The following is a 25199-nucleotide window of genomic DNA, read 5'->3' on the forward strand; positions in this document are numbered from 1 at the left end:
GATATCTCCACAGGACTCTTTTGGGTCCATAGACCCCAAGTTAAGAACCCATTACCTAGTCCAGCCCCCTCATTTTACATATGGGAGAACTGAGACCTAGAGAAAAGTGATCTGAATAAGCTCAAAAGCTAGTGAGTTTCTACACTAAACTTGCCAGTTTACAATATTATATTCCCTGTTACATGTATGGTCCTTGATGGCAGAAATTTGGCATGGATTTTTTGTTTTTTATTTTTTTGTTGCTTTTTGCCTTTTTAACCCTACAAGCCGAGTGCCTCGAACATAGTAGCTGCTTAATAAATGGTTGTTGGATTGAGAGGTGTTGGAACCAGGACACAAACGTGTCTTCGGTTCCAAGTCTGGGTCTTTGTCAGTTGTACCATGCTAACTCACCTCTACATAAGAAACACATAACCCTAGGTGCTGTATGCACCAAGTATCATTTGTTGTTGGTCGACACCAAGGTAGCACAGTAGCTATAGAAAGAACCATGGACATGGAGTCAGATCCCAGTTCATGTTCTGGTTTGGCCATTTTGACCCAGAACAAATCACTTTGAAGTAATGGAGGGAGAAGAATATATGATCTCTCTTCCTAAAAATTAATTCTTCTAAAAATATAGATATCTTCTGAACAGTTGTGTAGTAGTAGTAGTAGTAGTAGTAGTAGTAAATTATAATAATAACTGACATTTCTGTAGTTTTGCAATGTTTGCAAAATGTTTTCTTTGCAATAATCCTGTGAGATATGGTATATTTGCTCCATTTTACAGGGGAGGAGACTGAAACCCAAAGAGGTTAAGGGATTTGTCCACAGTGGCACAACAAGGACCAGGACAAAGACTAAGGAATCCTTACATCAAATCCATTTTTCATTTTACTGTACCACAATATCTTGTAGCTTTACCATAATGTTTGTCCTGGGATACACTCCTTAGAAGTGTTACGCTCTAAGTATTCTTTGAATATTCCCAGTAACAATAGCTTTGCTACTTAACCTTGAATTTCTCTGGGCCTCAGATGCCCCATCTAATAATGACAACAGTAATAGCTAGCATTTATATAGCACTTAATATGTACCTGGCACTACGCTAAGTGCTTTACAAACATCAGCTCATACGATGCTCAAAACAACTCTGGGAAGTAGGTGCTATCATTATCTCAGTTTTATAATGAGAAAATAGGTAAACAGGTTGCATGATTTGCCCAAGACCACATAGCTAGTAAGTGTCAAAGGTGGGATTTGAACTTGGGTCTTCCAGACTCCAGACCCAGCACTCTATCCACTGTGCCACTAGCTGCCTTGTTTGTAAAATGGAGATCGCCTCAAGGCACTGTGCTCCACCAACTATTATGAGGTCCATTCTAGTTCAGATCTGTAGTTCACTGATAAGTTCCTTTGGATGGTGTCCAAAATGGACCTCGCTAACACTAGATCGTGGAATATGTGAAGAAAATGTTCTAACAAGAATTTGTCCCATTTACTGAGGCAGAGTAAGGATTTCTTAACAGAAGCAATGGGAAAGTCCCCTGAATTTGAAGGACTTTGAAGTACCTTGCACTTCTCTGGCTTAATCTTTGAAAATCCAGGGTCACCCTCAAACCACATTGACCCATAGGAGCAGTATTTTGGGTGTAGGCTTTGATGGTATCATTTTGTCCTCATAGCCTCCCAACTCTTTGCTCTTAGTAAGCTAGCACTTTTCTCTGTTGTTGGGAGACTCTTTGGAAATACTGTGGAAGTGTTTTTAAAAACATTTCTCCACAATTACTTCTAGCCTAGAACACAGGAAATGCCATACTTACTGACTTTAAGGAGTCAACCCTCTTTAATCTTTGGAGTATTAATGCTGGTGTTTCAGAATAGTAGTTTGGGACCTTAGTTTCCATAGCCATAAAATGAAGTTGTTGAGCTGCTAGATAATCTTTAAGGTTCCTTCCAATTCTAATTCGTTTGAGCCCCCATGTAATAGTCATTATTTAGGGAGCTATCATTAATACAAGAGCCACATTGGATGGTTCATTGTTATTGGGTTAAAATGTGGTGAAATGAAAAAGCATTTATTAAATACCTACTATGTGCCAAGTACTGTGCTAAGCCAGGAAGGCAAAAAGAAAAGAGATTAATGGTTCCTTTTCCTAAGGAACTCACACTCTAATGGGAAGGAGATAACACTTGTAGAAGAGTTCAGCTTGCAGAGTGCTTAATGGAATGGTCTGCTGATCCTTGGAGAGATGTTACAGAGCTGATAACAAGGCCCAGAAGTCTTGCCTTATTGAGTAGGTGGGATCTGGGTGGACAGGATTCAGGGAGTGGTGGTGAGGAGTACTAGGTGGTTCTAGGACCCTGGGAATCTCTTGACAAGTGGGGTTCAGACTAGAGTGGTTGAGGGAGAGTCCATCAGATGTGGTCCTGTGGCAATTTCTATAAGCTGTCTCTCTGGCTGATCTAGTTGAGCCGAAATTGTCATGGTTTCAACTGATTAATACGCTCATGGAATTAAGATCTAGAAGGAACCTCAGAAACCAGCTTATCCAGCTTCACTTTTTAACCATGAAGGATAGCTCCAGGGTGAACCTATGCAACTGAACAAGAGGTAAAGGGCAATCAGAGGAGAACAATGGGTTTTAGGCCAATAGAAACTAGAGATCAAAAGAAACTACTTGAAGGTAACAAGAAATGAGCCAAAACAAAAGTGAAACTATACTATTTCATTCATTGTATTTGCAACAAGTACCTGACACATAGTAGGTGTTTAATAAGTGACTGTTGATTGAGATTCAAAACAGCATGGGGCTCCCCAAACTGAGGTAAAGACTGGATTTGGGTGCTAGAGAAAAGTGGCAGAGGTGAAAGAGGAAGCACATTCCAGGAGTGGGGGACAACCAGTGCAAAGTCACAAAGATGGTAGATGGAGCATAGCAAGCAGGCCAGCATGACTGGATTGTAGAGTATACGAAAGGAAATAAAGTATAAGAAGATTGGAAAGATAGGAAAGGGCAAGGTTATAATGGACTTTCACTGCTAGAATAGTTTATATTTGATCCTAGAGGGAATATGAACCATCAGAAAGGGCTCCCATTCTTTGGTGTCATTGTAAAGATCGGAAGCCAACTGTTTCACTGCACAGGACCAGACTCATCTGTGCCCCATCTATCAAGATTTTACATCCATTGATGGTGCCTCAGGGTGTCAATTGTGAAAGGGTCCTGAGTGGTTCTCTGTGACTTCTGCTTCAAATAATAAACTGTTACTCAACATGCTCACCACCTCTATCAATTTCCCTCAACAGCTTCCCTTTATTTAACCCTTCTTCTGCTCTTATCTACTGTCCAACCTCCCTGCATCTCAGTTTTTCCATCTGTAAATTGATTAGATGATCTCTAAAATTATATTAAGCTAAAAAAATCTTTGATTCTGTCATTCTATGCCCCACAACATGCCTACAATTTCTTCCTTCATTTGTTTCTCAGTCCATTGGACTACGGCACGGACTATTTCCCATAGGAAATGGAGGGTGGAGAGAAGAAGGAGGTACCATACAAGCCAGCCCCACATTGTTGGGCTCATTACTAGAAGCATCTTCATTAGCAATGAAGTTCAACAATAGAGATAATGGGATTTTTTTGTTTCTTGCCCAGACTCCTCCACACATCCAAGCTAATGCAGTAAAACTTATTCTTTCCAACTTCCAATTTGGACTTATGGTTCCATTTGTTGAATGATATAAGATCCTGTTCAGCCCCTACTTCTTCCATGAAGCTTCCCATGACCATCCACTCTCCAAGCCTCATAGAATCCTCTCCCAGATAAAAGTGATCTCTCTTCTCTCAAATTTATCCTGGAATTTTGGATCTCTTCTCACTCTTGATCTCCTGGAACTTGGATCTCTATCTCATTTTCCCTTATATCATAGGTTTTTTTTTCCTTCTGTACTTTTCCTTTTTTCCCTGTTGAGTCACCAACTCTTTTGAGTTATACCTCTGCATAAAATGTCTGATCAACACAATAACCAGCCATGATTTGAGAGGACTGCTAAGGAAGCTTTCTATTCACCTCCTGACAGAGAGGTAATGGACTAAGGCTGTAGAATGAGGTATCTTTTTTGGACCCAACTGATACAGGAATTTATTTTTCTTAATTATGCAAATTTTTATAAGGGTTTGATGTAGTGGTGATTATTTTAGGGTAGGATTTGAGGAAAGGATAAAAAATGGATTTTTGTTCATTAAAAAAATTTTAATTTAAAGAGAGAACAGGGCCTATGTCTCATCTTCCTTTGTATCTTTAGCACCCAGAATACTGCCTAGTACTCAAAATGTTTGAATTGAATTTTCCACCTCTTTCTCACCAATACTACGTAGGATTCAAATTTCAAAGAACAGAGCCACAACCTTATCCACTTTAAGCTAACTACAGGGTTAATATACAAGTCAATTTAATGTGTATACTTAGTCATATAAGAAGGATACAAGATATGTGTGCCCCACTACTTCACTGCCATTCTGGGTCCCCACTGTGGTCTGATTAGGGGAAGAAAACTGTACATGTGCTTAGCTGAGACCCAGGTAACCAATTCTATGTAGGTGACTAATGGGTTCTGGATGGCCCAAGATATTAGGGTCTGTTTGGTTTTTTATTGAAGAAGACAAAGAAAGATAGATGCTCCTATCTTGGGTCAAGAAACCACAATTACTTTTGAATACAGCAGTCATAAAAAGGTCTAACGAGGCTAAACAAGAAGTTTAAACAAAAAATTCCTTTGGAGTCAGAGGCTGCATTCATGAATATACATCAGTCACTCTAGTTGTCACATTTGTATTTGCACCCCGTATCCCATAGGAGAAAGGGGTCTGGCCCAACTGATCAGCATCAGACAGAGGAAATAGGACAATGACCAGAAACTAAAAAGAATAGTCTTCTTCCTTTACACTCCTGGAAAAAAGAGAACCTCTGATCTCTACAATCCACTCAGGTATCTTCATAAATTAGTGACATTTTCCCACAGATAGCAAGCTACTAAGGGGATTACAAACAGATTACATTGCACCAGATAACAAACTATGAGTTGTCAATACTGGCTTTTATTCCTGTTGTCCCTGTCTATGTCATTGGTGCCACCATTCTCTCAGGTACCCATGCTCAGAAGTTTAGCATTACCCTGGAATTGGGCAGGTAGGTAGTAGGTAGGGCCTGGAGCTGGAAAGACCTGAGTTAAAATGCAGTCTCTGACCCCTGTTAGCTGTGTGACCCTGGGCAAATCACTTACTCTCTGTTTACCTCAGTTTCTTCATCTGTAAACCTAACTTCCAGAGTTGCTGTGAGGATCAAATGAGGCAATACTTGTAAAGCATTTAGTACAATGCCTGGCATATAGTAAGTGCTATATACGTGTTATTTGTTATTATTATTATTGTTATTATTAATTTCCTGTTTGCTTAAAGGCCCCTACATCTACTTAATCACCAATTCAACAACCATTATAATAGAAAATAAGCTCCTTGAGGTCAGGAACTGTTTTTCATTTTGTCTTTGTATCCCCAGATATCCAATTCCAAGGTGACTCTAAACTGCTGAGCAAGACCACCTGAGGGATAAAAAAAACAGCATCCAGCTGGGGCCAGTTCTGACCCCAAAAGAGTTAGTTCAGACAAAGACCTAGGCTAGTGAACGTGAATTGCCCATCATGGGAGGAGGCAGAGAAGCTTTGAGATCTAGCCCCCAAAGAAGCTATAGAGGGGAGAGAGTCAGAAAGTGAATGACATGGGGAAAATAATAAGGGGCTTAAATTACTCAAGATTTCAAGAAGAAGAAAATTCAAAGACCTTGAACATAAGTATTTTAATCAATAGGAAAAAATGCTAACAAGAGAAGGAATATGGCCTCTAGCTAGTAAACAAGTTCAGGCATCTATGAATAAATACTGCAAAACAAAGAAAATTAATCAAACATTTGATGAGACAGAGGATGCTATGGAATTTGAGGAGAACATGAAACCACAGCACAGTCTCTGAGTGGTTCAAAAGAGAAATGAAAATTATGAGAGTGAAATGTATGGCCTGTACAGCAAAAATAATGGGTAGAACAGGAAAAATGGAATCTGCAATGGCAAACTTTACCAAATAAAAGAGAGAACAATAAATTGAGAATGAAAATACACCAAAGTGAAGGAAGAGAAGAGAAACAAAAAACAACTTAAAAAAATATGTTCACTGTGCAAGTAAACTACACTAATCTTGAAGACAGGATGTATAGAGTCAATGCAAGGATCATAGATCTCCCAAAAGAAAATGATAGGGAAAAAAAAACTTTAACATCATAATGAAGGGAATAATAGAACTGCCCAGAGCTTCTGAACATAAAAAATAGAATGCCAACTAAACAATTCACAGATCACCTCCAGAAAAAAATGAAGGCTGCAAACTCCAATACACAGTAGTTAAATTTAACAATTCAATTCAGAAACAATTTCTGCAGATGATCAGGAGGAAGACCTTCAAACACAAAGGAAAAGACATTTGAATAGTGTAGAATTATTCTGTACCCACTAGAAAATATAGGAAAAATGGAATAATGTGTTCTAAAGAGCTATGAAGCTCAGGTTGCAGCTCAGGGTAACACACCCTGTAAATCTGAACCTAACCATATACAGAAACATATAGATATTCAATAATAAAGAGAATTTTCAAACATTTTTAGAGAGAAAAACAGAATTTATCAGATTATTTGCTTCTCAAACATCCCAAGCAGCAGAAATGTAGGAAGGCGGAATAAATGCAGCAGCTAAAGACAGTAACAAAGTGATAGCAGAGAAACCAGCAAGAGATTTCTTTGTAAATATACACAAGGAGACAGAGATGAAAGAGGAAATCTAGTAGAGGTCATGGTGAAGAGGAAGATGGGAGCATCGTGGACAGAACCTGACAAAACTCTGTCTATGGGTAAGTCAATGTATTATTTATTTGTTTGCTTTATGGAACTACAACATGAGAGGGTAGCAGCAGGAGATTAGGGGGAATGTGTGATGTGCTTGAGTAAAATTAAAGGCTAGCAATGAGGTGAAGGTGACCACTGTGGTCTCTGAAAGAGCCTACAGAAGAGTGGGGGGAAAGGAGGGAAGGAAGATTGAACTAGGTGGGAAGTGAAAGTGGCCTTACTATGGGGGTGGGAGGGAGTTCTACTGATGAATGCTCCGATGGGTAAAGAGAGAGGGTCTGTGAAGGGAGATAGGGACCTTATACCTTATACATGTGACCTGGGAGATTCGGTTCTTGAAAAGTCTTCTTGTCCTCATTGGGAGAAGAGTTGGCCCCCCAAAAGGCAACTGAAACCTGAGGGAGTGGGAAAACATGGACTCAGGAGGGAGATTTTTAGGCAAATATGAAAAAACATAACTATGGGTGGGCTGCATAATCAGGAATGGGAGAGGGAGGGTCATACCATTAAACAGGTGTCTTCTCTGACACCCATAATAACCTGGGAGTGAGGCATAATGGAAAAGGGAACTCCATAGAACAAATCTGACAAGGCAGTAGCAGAAACCATCTAGAGGGGAGAGCCTAGAATGGTTACCATGGAAGCTTTGATTCCATGAGGAATACAGAGAAGAGAGAGAGAGAACAGATAATTATAGGGGTCATGAATCAAAGAATCAGAAACTATACAGGAAGAGAGGATGAATAATGAAGAGAGACAGACTCTTTTTGGAAAGGGGTACAAAAATTGAATTTAAAGAAATAATGAAGTTGTTCATCCTTCATTTCAAAGAAGACCAGTGACATCACAGGGTGATGTCTTGACCTGTGTGTGAACTGGATTTAAGTGAGGCAGAGTTGCACAAAGTCATCAGCCTTACTCTCTCTTCTAGAGTCACTGAAGTTCAGTGACAAGACAGATGTTAAGATTACTAGCAATGGCCCAGGATGCAATGGATGACCTTGGTGTCTTTGATGTCTGACCAAGCTCTAAGCACTCCATAGGACCTGCTTCATCATTCTTCATGGGTATTGGAACAAATCGTTCTCATCCACCCATTTCACTTCACATGCTTGGGGTAGACACCCCCCTAACTCACTAATGGGTTTGAGGACTGTCAGTTACCCTCAACCTGGTTTAGACCATCTACTGAGGTGGTTTTGCTGCGGTATGGCCACTCCACATGTGACAGCTTCTTGGAGCCACAGGTGACAGTTGGGTGAAAAGTGGAAACCAATGATGGATGAGCAGCCCTGAAAAGGGTTCAGCAAGCCCTGACAGCAGAGTTTCCTCACTGAACATCTCATATACCCACACTGAACACCCACAATGAACAGGATTAGTTGAAGGGGAGGAAAAGAAGAGATTAATCTACTTGATTAATTGAGAAATGAAAAGTGGCCAGGATGGTGGAAGAGATATGTCACTAAATAAAAGCAATAGAGAAAAAAGAAGTAATAAAAAAAAACCCAAAGGCAAAGAGGTAATAAAAGAGAGAAGGGGATCAGGAAGGAGACAAAGAAAGTCAATGGAAACAGGGCTACCTTAAAAAAAGATTAAAGTAACTGAAGGAACAGTGTACTGTATTTATAGTAGAAGAGGGGGAAAATCACAACTTGGAAAAAAACATTAGAGAGAGAGAGAGGAAAAAATGCAAACCCAACTCTTTTAATTTTAAATGTGAATGGATTAAACAATCCAATAAAATGGGAAAAAAGAGTGATAGATTAGACAAGAAAACAAAATCCAGCAATCTGTTACTTACAAGAAACACACTTTAAAAAACCGAGACATACATAAAATAAAACTGAGGGGGTAGAAAAAAATTACTCTGCATGAACTGAATCCAAAAAAGCAAGAGTTGCAATCATGCCATCTGACAAGGCAAAAACAAACTGTAGAAAATAAAAATGGAATAATAAATAAATAATAAAAAAACTATATTATACTAAAAGAAACTACAAATAACAAACCAACTTCATTAATAAACTTATATACTCCAAATGCTTTAGCATTCAAATTCATAAAGGAAACATCTGAGCTACAAGAAGACATAACCAGTAATACAACAGTGACAGGAGACTTCAATATCTCTCTCCATTTTGAATAAATATAACAGAAAAAGAAATAAAAGGGAAAGTAGGGAACTGAATAAATTTTTCGAGAAATTAGAGTTAAAAGACTCATGGTGTCTTCTAAACAAAATAGCAAAAGAATATGTATATTTCTCTGCACCACATAGAACTTTAACAAAAATTGAGCTTGCACTAGGGCACAAAGATATTGCAAACAAATATTAAAAAACAGAAATAGTCGATACAACCTTTACAGACCAAAATAGAGTAAGAATAAAAATTGGTTGAGGGTCCACAAACAAAATATACAGATCCAAATGGAGACAACAAAAAATCTTAAATAATGAGTGAATCAAAAAACAAATCATAGAAACAATTAATAACTATGAAACAATTAATAATGATGAAACAATGTGCCAAAATTTTCTGAGATGCAGCTAAAGCAGTTCCCAGGGGAAAATAATAGGTTTAAATACACATTAATAAAATAGAAAAAGGGAGGATTAATGAACTGAATATGCATTTTTTAAATTAGAAAACCAACAAAGAAACCTAAAATAAACACATAAGGGGAGATATTAAAAATAAGAGGACAAAAAGATAAATTGGAAACAATAAGAGCCAAAGAAATGAGAAATAAAGCTTAAGGCTGGTTCTTTGAAAAGACTGATAAGGTGGATAAACCCTTAGTTAATCTGATTAAAAAGAAGAGAGCAGAAGATCAAATCAATGACGTAGGAAATGAACAAGGTGAAACCATAGCAAAACCAGAAGAAATAAAAAGAATCAGAACATATTATGCACAGATGCATGCCAACAAAACTGAGAAGATGAAATAAATACCTTCAAAATATAAAATATCTGAACTATCAGAAGACAAGATAGAAATCAAAATAACCCAATCTCAGAAAAAGAAATAGATCTAGCTGTCAAGGAACTACTAAAGAGAAATCTCCTGGATAGATTCACAGGAGAATTCTTCCAAACTTAAAAAAAAAAAAACAGTACCCATTCTTCACAAATCATTCTCAAAAATTGAGAAAAAAAGGCATTGCAAGATAAATCTAGTCCTGATATCCAAACCAGGGAAAGATAAAACAGAGAAAGAAAATTGTAGGCCAATATCATTAATGAACATTGACTCAGAAATTTTAAACAAAATCCTATCAAACAGACTACAGTGATTTATCTGAGAAATCATTCATTATGATCAAACGGGATTATGCCAGGGAAGCAAAAGTGGTTCAATGTTAGGAAAACAATAATATAATTAATCATATTAAAAACCAAATTGTCCCAAAGCACATGATCATCATGAAGAAAAAGCCTTTCAAAAAGTATAACACTGTAATGCTAAAAGCCCTACCAAATTTAGGCAGAGAGGGGCCTTTCTTAAATATCATAAAAGTATCTATTTAAAACCAAAATCTAACCTCATATGCAATGACGATACATTAGAATCTTTTCAATAATATTGGAGTGAAGCAAGGATGCCCACTCTTCCCACTATTATTTGCTATAGATTTGAAAATTCTAGCAACAACAATAAGACAACAGAAAAAAATTAAAGGAAAACCAATAGGTAGATATAAACCATTCCTGTTGCGGATGATGACATACTTGAAAAATTCTAGGGAATCAGTAAAGATATTAATTGAGATAATAGTTTCAGCAAAGTTACAGACTACAAAATAAATCTTCAAAAATCAATAGTATTTCTACATAATAAGAAGAAAACATAAGAAGGAATAATAGAAACAGAAATCCCATTTCAAACAACTAAAAAATATATAAAACATCTGGGGATTGACCTCCAAGCACATGAGACTTGTATCTATTCAATTACAAAGGGCTCCTTAAAGAAATGAAGAACTTAAAAAACTGGAGAAATATTCAGTGCTCATGGCCATGCCAATATAATAAAAAAATGATAATATTACCAAAATTAATTATGCTTTTAATGCTGTACCAATCAAATTACCTAGGAGGTATTTTAAATAACTTGATAAAATAATAACAAAATTCATTTGGAAAAGTAAAAGATCTAGAATATCAAGGGAAATGATGAAAAGAAGTAGGGATGAAGGGAGAATAGCATTTTCAGACCTCAAATTCTATTACAAAGTGGTAGTCATCAAAACCATCTAGTATTAGTGAGAGAGAGAGAGAGAGAGAGAGAGAGAGAGAGAGAGAGAGTAAGAAGAGACTAGACAAAGAAAATTCAGAAACAATAGAACTCAATAACCTGATGATTGATAAAATAAAAAAAAAAGCCATAAATTACCTAGAGATAACTTCCCTGGTTGATAAAAACTTCTAGAAAAACTGGAAAGCAATCTGGCAGAAATTGGGCTTAGACCAACACTTTACACCACATTCCACAACATATTCTAAATGGATTTGCAATTTTAATATTAAAAAGCATACTGTAAAAAATTAGAAGAGGAACAAATTATATACCTCTCATAGCTGTGAGTGGGGGGGGTGTATTTTTAGCTAAACAAAAGATAGAGGAAATTACAAAAGATAAAATAAATAACTTTAATTACTTGAAACTGAAGAGCATCTGCTTAGGCAAAATTTAATGCACCTAGGATAAGAAGGGTAGTGGTCTAATGGGATAAAATCATTGTATGAAATTTCTCTCGTAGAGTTTGGTATCCAAGATTTTATGTGTATATATGTGTGTGCTTGCATATGTGTATATATTGCATATATGCACATATATGTATATACACATACATGTGTATATACACATGTATGTATATATACACATATACATGCATATACATGTGTGTATATCTATATGCATATATAAAACTAATAACCATTCCCCAATAAATGGCCAAAGGATATAATTTTCAAAAAAAACTGCAAAATATTCAAAACCACATGAAAAAATACCATAAATCACTAATAATAATAGAAATACAAATCAAAACAACCCTGAGGTTTCACTGCATACCCTGAAAATTGGCAAAAATGGCCAGAAAATCACAATGATCAATGTGGAGGGGTTGTAGAAGGGTTGTAGCTAGGTAGTACAGTGGATAGAGTGCTGGGCCTGGAGTCAAGAAGACTTGTCTCCCTCAGTTCAAATCTAGCTTCAGACACTCACTAGTTGTGTGACCCTGGGCAAGTCCCTTAACCCTGTTTGCCTCGGTTTCTTCATCTCTAAAATGAGGGGGAGAAGAAAGCGACAAACCATTCTAGTATCTCTGCCTAGAAAACCCCAAAACGAATCATGAAGAGTTGGACATGACTGACCAACAACAGAAGAATAGGCCCACTAATACATTGTTGGTAGAGCTATGAAATGGTAGAACAATTTTGGAAAATAATTTGGAATTATGCAAATAAAGTGACTGAAACGACAACACCCTTTCAACTAGAGTCCATTATTGGGCTTATACCCCTTAGAAGCCACAGATAAGACATAAAGGATCTTTGCTAATTTCTAATTTCTCATTAATTTGTTTTCTTCCTTCCAATTTCATCCTAAAGTGTCGTTGGGGTGACCTTCCTGAGTCTCTCTCAACTTTCTTTAAATTTTTTTTCCCTTCTACCTCTTCTTCCTCCATGATGAAGATGCTCCTCATAATCTTCTTATTGGCTGGTAGATCTTTCTGCTTGGCAATACGCCATAAGCTCTTTAAGGGCAGGAACTGTTGCATTTTTTTCTTCTAATCCCTGGAACCAGGACAGTCCCTGACCTGTATGAGTTGATAAAGTGTTTGCTGACTGATTTTTAGTTGGCAAGTAAGTCAAGTGTTTTCTGTCCATGGCGTTTTTGTACTCATGACAGCAACTGAATTATCAACTGAATTTCTATATGAAAATTTTTTAGTTAATGCTGATGTGCTTTCCACCATCCATTTCCTATTTTTTGGCATCAGTAACTTCTGAAAGAAAGGTCAGGTTGAAATTGTTTTAATTCCATGCTATATCTTTTTATCATTTTTTTCTTCTGTATTCATTTTAATCTTTGCTCTAACAATTAGGGAATCTGATTATACACAGACAATTGTCCAGGAATCACTAACACATCAGTAATGAGTCTTTTCCTCTTTGTATTCACAGTATAGAATCTTGTACAGAGAGGCAGCTAAGTGAGACAGTGGATAAAGCATCAGGCCTAGAGTCAGGAAGACCTGAGTTCAAATCTAGCCTTAGACACCACCTATGTGACCCTGGGCAAGTCACTTATCCCTGTTTGCCTCAGTGTCCTCATCTGTCAAATGAGCTGGAGAAGGAAATGGCAAACCCCTCCAGTATCTTTGCCAAGAAAACCCTAAATGAGAAGAGTCAGACACAAATGAAAAACGATTAAACAACAAAGGCACTTTAATACTTTTTTATTGAATTAAATTGTACAGGTTAGGAAACTCAGGCCTAGGTAGCTTATATGATGTGATGAATATTACAATGGCAGAGTTAAGACTGTGTGATCAATATCATGATAGCAGAGCAAAGGCTAGCAGCCTAGTCTCCAGGTTTACACTTAGCTCCAACTCAGCCCCTCAATTACCAGCCCTAAGTACCAGCTCTGTCCATGGGACAGAGAGCATTTAAAGTAAACAATTGTAGGCAAGCATTAGAACTCTAGCCTTGGAATAAAGCCTTCAATACTCATATTTCTATCTAACCTTTTGCAAAGAATATTAGAATTGGAAGAGACCAAGATCCCTTAACTGAGTTTAGTATTTCTTTACTTCCAGTCCTCAAACCCTTTTTCAAGGCAAATTTTCCCAGGCCACAAAAATATTGCTAGCAATGACCTTTTACTCTTAAAACTTATGATCTTAAAAACCTGACCTCTACATAAAGTATACCTAACATGATGTAGTCAGTGTGGACAGTTCTTAACTCATAATTTATCTTTTCATTGGAAAGGGGTTGAGGGGATGAGGGGAGAATCCAGAACTGTAACTAAGGCAGGGTGGCTAGGGCTTTATCCCAAGTTGCCAAAATTTAGGGGCAACTTAGGTAGCCCATTGGATAGAGTGTCAGCCCTGGAATCAGGAAGACTCATCTTTCTAAGTTCAAATCTGGCCTCAGACACTTACTAGCTGTGTGACCCTGGGCTAGTCACTTAAACCTGTTTGCCTCAATTTCCTCATCTGTCAAATGAACTGGAGAAGGAAATGGTAAACCACTCCAGTATCTCTGTCGAGAAAACCCCAAATGGGGTCATGAAGACTCAGACACAACTGAAATGATTGAACAACAGCAATGTTTAGAGGGTGCAGCAATTTAATAAATACACTTCTGCAGCATGTAGCAAAATAACTGAATTTGTATTTTTTCTTATATTATTTTCACAACAGAAGTTACAAAAGTAATTTGAGGGCACAATTAGTGCTGTTTGCCCCAGGCACGACTTCTTGCCCCAGGTGTCAAAATCATTAGTTATAGTTCTTTAGGTGTTAGGTATTGCTGGTTGGGTCTGCAGGTTTAGAAGCAGGTACCAAAGAACAAAGGATGAAATATGTTTACATTTTAGGGTTTTCATGGCTATTTTAATGACTATCACCCTGTGTTTAAAGATTTATTCTATGTATTCCTTGGATCAGTATAAATACTAGTGAGATATAATGATCACTTTTGTTTAGCCTGGTTTGGAGTAGAATTCACCAGTGTGTTAATCATAGAAACATTGGAAATAGTGAGATGAAGTAGAAAAAGTGTTGGATTTGTAGCAAAAGAATCTAAGTTCGAATCCCAGCACCTTGAACAAGTCACTTAACCTCTTTTCGGTCTCAGTTTCCTCATGTACAAAATGAGTTTGTTAGACCAGATGATTGCCTTCACACTCCAAATCTGTGATCCTGATCCTGTCAATGAAAGCATGAAACTAGAAAAGCTTTTTTTAAATGTATGTGAGACAAAGTTCTCAGAATTACAAGATGAATCAATTTATTTTCCCCAACATTTCTTGGAATTAAGTGCCATAGGAATACTTTTTACTAAGTGTGTATTAGTTGAAAAGTTATTTGCAAAAGTTTCATATGTAATTGCTTTTCTAATTTCTTTCACGAGAAACCATTTTAACAATAATAACATAAAAGCAAGGAAACCAGATGATGTGTGGCCCTGTTCTCCATCTCTCCATCACATCCTTAACAATAAAAAATTAAAGAGCAAGAATGATTAGCAACAAACTGATTATCTTCCATTTAATGTTTGGTTTTGTGCATACTTTTATATATAACATTTATGTCTTTATACTTCTTTCTGTAACTCGACTTTGGTCATGCCCACAGAGAGCAGAGAAACTTGGGGGGAGGGGAGAGGGTGGAACTGGCTAGAGTGATGGGAAGTTGACTCACATTTCCAAGTTTTAGAGTCTTCTATGACTTTGATATTCAAGAGACTTATAGGAATAAGAAAGGAACCATCAAAAGGAGGAAGGTGACAGAAAATTCATCTTATGCAGCTACTCAGAGGAGCAGGAACTGGGTTAAGGGTGTCATAGTGATATGGGTTGCTCTGAGTACCCTATCCCTTGTCTCCCTTTAAATCCTGGAACTTAGCTGGCCAGTTGCTATTGTGAAAATTGGAGAGTAGGAGCTAAGAAAGACAGCTCAGAGAGTGCTGGGAGCTGACTGGTATGTTAATGAGACCATACAGCAAGAGGGCTGTCTGGGTACTCTGCTTTTTCTCTCCAGCCACCCAAGGATTTTAGCTCAAAGCCCTTGATTTTCAGATGACCTGAGGGATGATCACTGGTCCCCTTGCAGCCCAGTGAAAGGAAGAAGAGGGAAAGGGAAAGAGACAAGTGATTTGCCCCTTCCTAGATGCCAAAAGCAGTCACTTTTGTTATCTTGGCTCTAACCTTTTCAATTCCCATGCTATTTCAATTGTTGACCATATACACACATGTATATATGCATGTATATTTGTATATCCATGTATAAAGATATAAATATACATGTATGTGTTTTCACACACATATGTATATATCTATATATCTATACATATATCTGTACATATCTATCATCTATCTAAATGAAAAGTTGGTGACTACCAAAATTTGACAGGTATGATTTAATAACAGCGGCTCAGGAAGGATTTTGGTAGAAATTTTGCCTCTAAAGAGAGGAAAGACATTTTACCATGTCAGTTACTGCTCAACTAGATCAACTAGAGAAGCACCCCCAAAATAGACCCTTTGGTATTCAAACTCACTCTGACTCCAACTTCAGTCCTGACTGTGAAGTCAATTAGAACCTTCCTTTCTTCCTAAATTCCCTGTAAATATTGAAGACACCACCATACTCCTAGTCACCCAGGCTCTTCCCATTGGGGTGATTCTCAGCTCCTCTCTCTCTTTCTCCCCTCACTCCCTAGTCCTGTCATTTCTAACTTTGCACATCTCTCCTCTTTCCTCTAATACCGCCACCACCCTGGTGAAGGCTCTTGTTACCTCCTGCCTGGAGGACTGGTTAGCATCCCTGCCTCAAGTCTCTCCCTACTCCAATACAGCCTTCACTCAGCTGTCAAACTGATCTTGCTAAAGTGCAGGTCTGACCATATTACCACCCTAGTCAATAATTACCAGTAGCTCCCTATTACCTCCAGAATCAAAGATAAAATCCTCTATTTAGCTCTTAGAGCCCTTCATAACCAGGGTCTTCCTACCTTTCCAGTCTCCTTATACTTTTCTCATACTTTGCAATCCAGTGACACTGGACTCCTTGCTATTCCTCACAGGAGTTGCTTTTTCTCCCAACTCCAGGTGTTTTAATTGTCTGTCCCCCTTGCCTGGAATCTTTTTTCTCCTCATCTCTCCCTTCTAACTTCCTTCAAGTCTCAGCTAAAATCTGACCTCCTATAAGATCAAGACCAGTCTCCTTTAATGCTAGTATCTTTGTTTTGAGATTGTCTCCAATTTTTCCTGCAGACTTGTTTGTACATAGTTATTTGTATGTTGTTTCGCCCATTAGATTGTGAGCTCCTTGAGAAAAGTGACTTCTTTTGCCTTCTTTTGCACCCCTAGCTCTTCACACAGTGCCTGGCGTATTTGTTGTTGTTGTCCAGTCATTCAGTCATGTCTTATTCTTCATGACCCCCTGGACCGCAGCGTGCCAGGCCCTTCCACACTCTTCTATTTCCTCAAGTCTGTCCATGCTCATGTTCATTGCTTCCGTGGCACTATCTCTCCATCTCATCTTCTGGCATCCCCTTCTCCTTTTGCCTTCAATCTTTCCCAACATCAAGGTCTTTTTCAATGAGTCCTCTCTTCCCATTATGGGGCCAAAGGCACATAGTCGTACTTAATAAATGTTCGTGGATGTGGCAAAAACCTCTGTCCTTGATCAGCCCACTTTCTAATGGGGAAGAAAACATGCAAACAACTATATACATATGAGATGCATGCCGATACACAGAAGAGAGAGAATGTAATTTCAGAGGGAAGGCACTAGAAATGGGGGCAGGAGGGTATTGGGAAAGGCCGGCAGAAGATGAGATTTGAGTTCAGTCTTGAAAGAATCCAAGGAAGCCAGAAGGTAGAGGTGATGGGGAAGAGCATTTGAGGTGTGGAGGACAGCCAGAGAGAAGACTGAGTAGAAAGAGAAAGCCTCTGAGTAGAGAGACAAAGGCAGATGTTGCTGGACCACAAGGCACATCAATCAGAATAAAGTGTAAGAAAACTGGAAAGATAGGAAGGGCCCGGGTTGTGAAGGTCTTTGAAGGCCAAACAGAGCATTTTATATTGGTTCCTGGAGGTAACAAGGAGCAACTGGAGTTTATTAAGTGGGGAGGTAATGTGGTCAGACCTGCACTTTAGGAAGATCAATTTGATAGCTGAGTAAAGAAAGAATCAGAGCGAAGAGAAATTTCTATCAGGCTGACCAACCAGAAAGCTGTTGTAAATAGTCTAGCCAAGAGATGATGAGAGTCTGTGCCAGGTGAGGGCCATATTGGGGGTGTGAGGAGGAAATATTTAGCCTCAGAGATTTAGAGTCAGAAGGGATCTTGGAGATCATCTGGGCTAATCCTTTAATTTTATCAGTAAGTAAACTGAAGCCTAGAAAGAAGTTACTTAGCCAAGATCAAGCAGTAGGTAACCGATGTGGTCTGGTTTTTCATGATTATCAGCACTTCTGGTTTTCTGGGAGAACTTGACAAATAGGCTTGGAGAGTAGGGCAGATTCAGCCTTGCCCAGAGACAGAGCAAGTCACTGTCTCTGCCTCTGTGGTACGATTTAAGGGTACTAGAAATGTTCTCCTCCCCAGATGTCTCACTCCAACAGCTCCTTTATCAACCTGTGATTATACCTGAAATTCTGTCCTTAGGGATTGATTCCTTTGGCTTAAGTCATTTCTTCTATAAAATGAAGATGATGATCATATGTATACTTTCTTGCCATGCTGTTGTGAGGAAAGTACTTTGACAATGCTGAAGTTATAGAGACATGAGGTCCTATTGCTATTTTGTTTTATTTTTGGAGGCAATCAGGATTAAATGACTACACGGGGGTCACACAGCTAGTAAATGTCTGAGGCTGGATTTGAACTCAGGTCTTCCTGACTCCAGGGCCAGTGCTCTATCCACTGCCCCACCTAGATGCCCCTCCCCTTATTATTACTGACACTGTTAAAATATAAATACTCCCAGAGAACTAACCATTAACCCATTATTAGCCACTAGTATGTCAGGATGAATGAGGCTTTAAGTCTTTTCCAACGACTAAGAGCACGAAAGTTTCCCTAGGAGAATGGAGTCGGGGCTGGGGATGGAAGGCAGAGTATGGAGTCAAGTATAGAAGAATACAGAGAATGTATTGAATATAAGCTCCTCGAAATCAGGGACTGTTTTTTTTCTTTTGGTTTTGTATCCCCTTACCACAGTGCCTGGCATATACTAGGAGCTTGTCAGATTGGAATGGATAGGGACATCCCAGTAGGGTAGGCTAGGGTGGAGCAGCCAGAAGGCATAATGAAGACACTTTGGGGGCAGTGCCCTGAAGGTGTTCTGGGGAAGGACAGGTGTGCAGTTTTGCCCAAGACCCACACTAGGGTTGGGTGTGTGGGTGTGAGGCCACTACCACTCCTAATACTGATCAACATGCCTGTGATTAGTCACTGACCCACTTCTCCCAGGATCCAGGCTGAATGAGACACTCCTTCCACTGTGGAGGACAAAACCCTGCAGGGCTCCAAGTAACTGGATGGTCCACACTCTCTTCAACAACGTGGGAAGCCGCCTTGTACATGCAAGAAAGTAGGCATTCCATTCCTTTGAGTGGCAGTGAATTGATCGAAATTGTTAATGCTCCGTGAGGAATGTTGGACTCTGCCTTTTCCTTGGTTCAGTTTTCCACGTGTGCAGAACCACTATTCTAATTAGTCACAATAATCTCTGGTCTATGAGAAGAAAGAGAAACAAGATCTTGGCCCAGTGCAGGAAACCAGCCCGTGAGACACAGTGAGAAAGGCAGTGATCCTGGCATCACAAGGCTTGAGCTCAAGCCCAACTTCTTGGAACCTGGGGAGAGACACAAAATATTAGAGTTGGAAGAGAGTCCAACCCAACCTGGAAAGATAAAGCTGAAGTGACTTGCCTAAGAGACTTGAGCTAGTGAGATACAAAGTTGGGATTCCAAGTGCGGTGGTATTTCCACCATACCAAACTTTATCTCCCTGAACCTCGGGCTCCTCATCTGTAAAATGGGGATTATTTAATACTTGCGGTACCAACCTCACACCAACCTACTTGTGAAAATAGCAACCTTAATGTCATCTAATCCAATCCAACAAGTATTTATTAAGTGCCTACTATGTACAAGGCATTGTACTAAGGCAAGAGTGAGGAACCTATAGCCTCAAGGCCCCGTGAGACCCTCTAGGTCTTCAAGTGCAGCCCTCTGACTGAATCCAAACTTCACAGAACAAATCCCCTTAATGAAAGGATTTGTTCTGTAAAACTTGGACTCAGTCAAAAGGCAGCACCCAAGGACCTAGAAGGCCACATGGGGCCTTGAGGCCACAGGTTCCCCAGCCCTGGACTAGGGATACAAAGACAAATAGAAAAAAAACCAGTGCCTACCCTCAAGAAGTCTACATTCTATTGGGGGTACAACATGCAGATAGATAAGATTGTACAATATAATTTGAGGAGAGAGGAGAGTTAGCTAGAGGGCTACAGAAAGGCTTCCAGTTGGAGTTGGGGCATAAGCTGAATGAAGCTAGATATTATAAACCCCAAAATAAATGGGAGCTATTATTAAGTTTGGGAGCCCAAGGATAAATGTTCTGTGCCAGAGTTCTTTCTCTCTCTGTTGCTGTTTCTCTCTCTCTCTCTCTCTCTCTCTCTCTCTCTCTCTCTCTGTCTCGTTCTGTCTCTCTCTGTCTCTGTCTGTCTGTCTGTCTCTCTCTCTTTCTCTCAGTGTCTCTCTTTGTCTCTTTATGCCTGTCTCTGTCTCTCTATTTCATTCATGAGGGAAGCAACAGGCTTATACCTCATTTATATTTATACAGGTGCATTTGGCTCTGCTATATGTAGGAAGAGAAAGAGGCGGGGAAGCCTTAGGTGTTGTCCTATAATTAGTTATGCTTCAGATCAGGGTTTGTGGCTGCTTCTGAGCCCCACATTAGGACCTTCATCAACCCTGGGCTGACCTGTGGTAACAAAGCTCTGCAGGCCTTTACTTTGGGAGTCAGAAGTTGGACCCCTTGGTTCCTCTCACATGCCATGGGAAAGACAGCTGGATTTGGAGTCAAAAGACCTAAACTCAGGTGTGACTCTCTCATTTACTAGCTGGGTGACCATAAGTAAATAGTTTAACTTCTCTGGACCTCAACCTTTCTCATCTGTAGAGTGAGAACATACAAGGTCCCATCAATCTTTACTCCTTGAGAAGCTATGGTTCTTTTCCTTCTTCATCAGGGTGGGGTGAGGAGGAGGAGGAGGGAGAGAGAGAATTCCTGTTACTCTCCTGTACAAGGGACAAATAAAATTGAGCTAATAGCTGTGGCATGTTCAGAATCCCCAAAACATGGATCCATTTACTCAAAGTAAGAAGAAATTTATTAATTTTTTCACAGTTACATAAGATTTAGAGCTGGGAGACATCTTAAAGAATATCTGGTTCAATACCTTTATTTTACAAATGAGATAAATAAATCCCAGAGAAATGAAATGACAGCCATGTTAAAACAAGTAGGAAGTGGCAGAGAGAGGATTCGAACCCAGGTCTTTCAACCCTAAATCTGGTATTCAGGCTATTAAATCTTCTGCCCCTTTTAATTGGAAGAGGAGTTGGGGAGCAGGAATAAGAATCTTTGGTCTGGGTTATTTATGGTTTTTAGGTTGTCATTTCAAAATTGATTTGGAAAATAATGAAATCTTTTATTTAGCAGCAGGTCTTTTTGAAGGAGTCACCAAGCTTACTTCTTCCTTAAAACTGTTCCTTATTCTTGGCATCATGTACCCCATCCTCACCTCCACTTCTCAGAATCCTCATCTCCTTCCCAGGTTGTGTTCAGGAGCCATCCAAATCCAACAGTGAAGCCTTCTCTTGTCTCCTTCCCCACCCCGACCCCCTTAGGACTCTTTCCCTCAAATATTGCTAGATCTCTACATCTGGATCTGGATCACTGCTCTCATCCCTTCACCCTCTTTGCATTCACTATTTGAGTAAATGCTCTATCCCTGCTTGAGTCTCACTCCACTCCTGTCCTCAATGGAATGTGGCCTCCTTGAGAGCTGGGGATGTTTGTCCTTTTTCACTTTGTACCTCCAATGCTTAAAACAGTATCTATTAACTTCATATTTATGTTATATTACATATGTACATATAAGTGTGCATATATGTGTATGTGTGTGTGTGTGTGTGTGTGTGTGTGTGTACTTGTCTTCATCAGAATGTGATCTCATTGAGAACAGGGATCATTTCATTCTTTCTACTGGTATCACTAGTATCTAGCACAGTGACTGGCTCATAGTTGCCAACAACAAATAAATAATTGTTGATTGATTGATTACACACAGAAGGCACTTAATGAATGCTTATTAAACCCAATATAATTACTTAAACATTAATGAGAGACAGGAACTGAGTTATTACTCTTTTTCAGGCTTGGCTCCCGTTTGGTCTCTCCAGTGATGCCCAGCTGTGATGCTCATTCCACTCCTGGATGAGGTAAAAATGGCATTTCCCACCTTTCATCTTCATCCTCTTAAAGGACCTGGCCAAAAGCCTCACCACACATGTGTGAGCAGCTCTGTTTTTATAGGCACTCCCAAGCCTCAGATGCAAACCGCCTCTGCTTCCTCCTCCAACTTTTAAGGGTATAGGCCTCAGACCTTTGCCACTATCTTAAGAAAGTCAAAGCTACTTTCCTAGCCCTTCTCCAGATTCCCCAGCCACCTGTGAGGGCCTGCAGGCAGTTAGCTTAGGATCTTCCCCAATATGCTGCCCAAATGGCTTTTGAAGGCAAAGGTGATGCCTTGGACAAATGCGCCAATTGCTCTGGGCATCTCAATACTTTCTTCTGTAGCTCTAATCTTGAAAATGAAGTGGAAATCACACAGGGTCTAGAGGCTATTTAGCTGGTGGGTTTGAATCCAGCATTTAACCTAGCTTTAGGCCAGCTGGGAATCCTTTTCGGGCCTCAGCTCACTTATCTAGAAAATGGGAATCATCACACCTGCAGCACCTTCTTTATAGGGTTGGCATGAAGAGGATACTTTGTAAACCATAAAGCACTTATGGAAATGGGGGGGGGGGCTGACTCTTCTCCCCGCAAGTTTGTGGTGCTGTTGAGCCTCTGGGTGCAAGGCTAAGAACATCCCTCCCTCCTTTGAAAAAACATGATGTGAGAGGCAAGGAGAAAGGGAATTCCTGCCATTACTCAGTCTTACACTGCTCTCCATCCACCCTCTTTTCAGTCCTGCCAAGTTTGGCAAAGATTTATGAATGTGTGGTGCCTCAGGGATACAAAGTTTATCTAAGACAGAATCCACCAAATTCTACCCAGTTTATCGCCCATTCAAATCCCTCCACCTCCGTGACACTGCCCCCACCTATTCAAAGCCCACTACATTCCATTCTCTGACCCTCCCTCCCCACCATCATATTTTCATTTTTTTACCTCACTCATTGATACGTGATTCTTTCCTGTCTTGAAGGATGCTCTAATTTCCCCTTTAAACACATCTTGCCTCCTCTCCCCATTCAGATTCATGGGCAGAGCCATGGGGCAGTGTAGTGGCAAGAACACTGGATGTGGGATCAGGAGAACTGTGTTTAAATCTCTGTTCTGCTACCTGCTATATGTGGAGCGTCCCCTCCTCCATAAAATGAGGGGATGAACGTCTCCCAAGTCAAACTACCAAGTGTTTCTCTTATATCATCTATCTAGGGGGCACGTTCTCAACAACAATCACAAAAGTACTTGAACAGCCAACTTCCTCCTCCCCCTCTACCCTTCACCGACTCTCTATTCCCACCGTATCAACACACCACTCTGTAATGGGGTCAAATTAGTATTTATTGGTTTTAGAAACAGCCTAATCATTGCTGCAAGGTTCCAAAGCTTTCAAATAGGTGACAATAAGAAATAGGCCATGCAGGACAGACAAGAGGAGTAGGAAAGAAGACGATCTAGAGACAGCTTTGGGGACCCCCTAGGGAATACACTACCGGGAAGCTTCTGAAATATCCACAGCCAGTGGATAGTTTAGCAGAGACTCTTAGTATGGACCTCTGAAAGCTGAGCATAACTATCTCTAGTGGATGGGAACTGGGGGCTAAAGTACCTTCTACAAAGAGTGGATTTCTAGCTCTGTTAGATGCAGCTTTCTAGTTGTTAAGTCTTTGCAAGGGACAACAAGATGACAAAAGAAGGAAGTCACCCACTTAGGGACCACGTCTGTAAGGAATGCAGACCTACTCTCCCTCACCAATGCATTACTCATTGGAAACCTTTGCTCTTTCCCTCCCACCCCACAACTGTAGAAACAGATCTGAACCCTGCAAGAAGGAAGAAGAAGTAGAGGATTGGTTCCAGAAGGTTGGTCCCCCACCTACCCCTCACCTCCCTGGCAGTCTCCCAGACCATATTTCTAGGCTTAAGTAAGGAGAGGCTCTTCAGTTTTCAGAGATCTCTTCTATGAGCTCCAGGTCAAACTCATCTTCTAGGGAGCCTCCAACAGGCAGAAGGCGGAACTTCTTTCCTTTCAGGGTACATGTGCGGTGCTTGAAGTCCAAGATGGCACCATGGTCTTGGAGTACGTCTGTCCCGATGATGGCTTCTTCTGCGCTTGCATTGGCCACCAAGAATTCAGCCTCCATCTCAAGTTTTCCCAGGGTCACTGTAGCATCCCAGATGCCCAAGATCTTCATCTCAGCCCCATTGGCCACTTTTACCACATTTTCAAAGGGTCGGAGGGTGTCCAAGTCTCCATCAGTGGCCTGTTCCCACAAGTCTGGATGGACCACTGACACCTGGGCTCCAGAGTCCACTAGGAACCTCACAGGAATGCCCTCAATTTTCCCTTTGAGGTAATATCCCTTGCCCATACTGTTGGCAAATACAATCACCTTGGGGCCATGAGGTTGCCTATGCTCAGCGTCAGAACGGAAGGCTTCAGCCAGGGCATCTTTCACAGCCTCGCAGTCACCTTTGGCCTCTGGACTAAGTCTTGTGTAGACATCCAGGGCTTCTCCTTTAAGAGACTCAGTCAGGAACTTCATCTGAGTAGAATCATCCCAGTTGTTGAGGTCACTAATGACATTAAATTGGTGTAGCCATCGGTCCACATTTAGATTGTATCCATCAAAGGACTCAGGGGTGAAGGCATAGGTCTTCCCATCCCTACCTCCGGTTCTTCTTCCAGCCATGATGCCACTCTCCACTGGATGTCCGTGCACAATCCACACAAGGCAGATTAACCCGCAGAGCAGGACAGGAGCAATCACGGTGGTGTCCAAGGCAAGTATCAGAAGTAACTGGGACAACCCTTCAGCAGCCTGAAGAGTTGGAGCTTCTGGATCTCTGGTAAGCAGAAGGTGACTGTGGTGTCTTCTTGGGCTTCTCAGAATCTTGGGCAGCTAGTGACTGACTCCTTCTCTTCAGCTGCTCTGTTCTGGCTGAGGTTTCTGGAACAAAGCTTTCCTTCTGCAGCAGGCTGTGCCTTTA

The 25199-nt window shown here is 40.1% G+C and overlaps 1 protein-coding gene across 1 annotated transcript; it reads right to left on the bottom strand.

The window, feature by feature from the left end:
* Positions 1-24148: 24148 nt before the first annotated feature.
* ASPRV1 (aspartic peptidase retroviral like 1) lies at positions 24149-24901 on the bottom strand. The gene has a single exon (XM_036748456.1). It carries the CDS (start codon positions 24899-24901, stop codon positions 24149-24151), a length of 753 nt encoding a protein of 250 aa, XP_036604351.1.
* Positions 24902-25199: the final 298 nt, after the last annotated feature.

Source organism: Trichosurus vulpecula, chromosome 3 (genome assembly GCF_011100635.1).
Source record: "Trichosurus vulpecula isolate mTriVul1 chromosome 3, mTriVul1.pri, whole genome shotgun sequence".
Lineage (NCBI taxonomy): Eukaryota > Metazoa > Chordata > Mammalia > Diprotodontia > Phalangeridae > Trichosurus > Trichosurus vulpecula.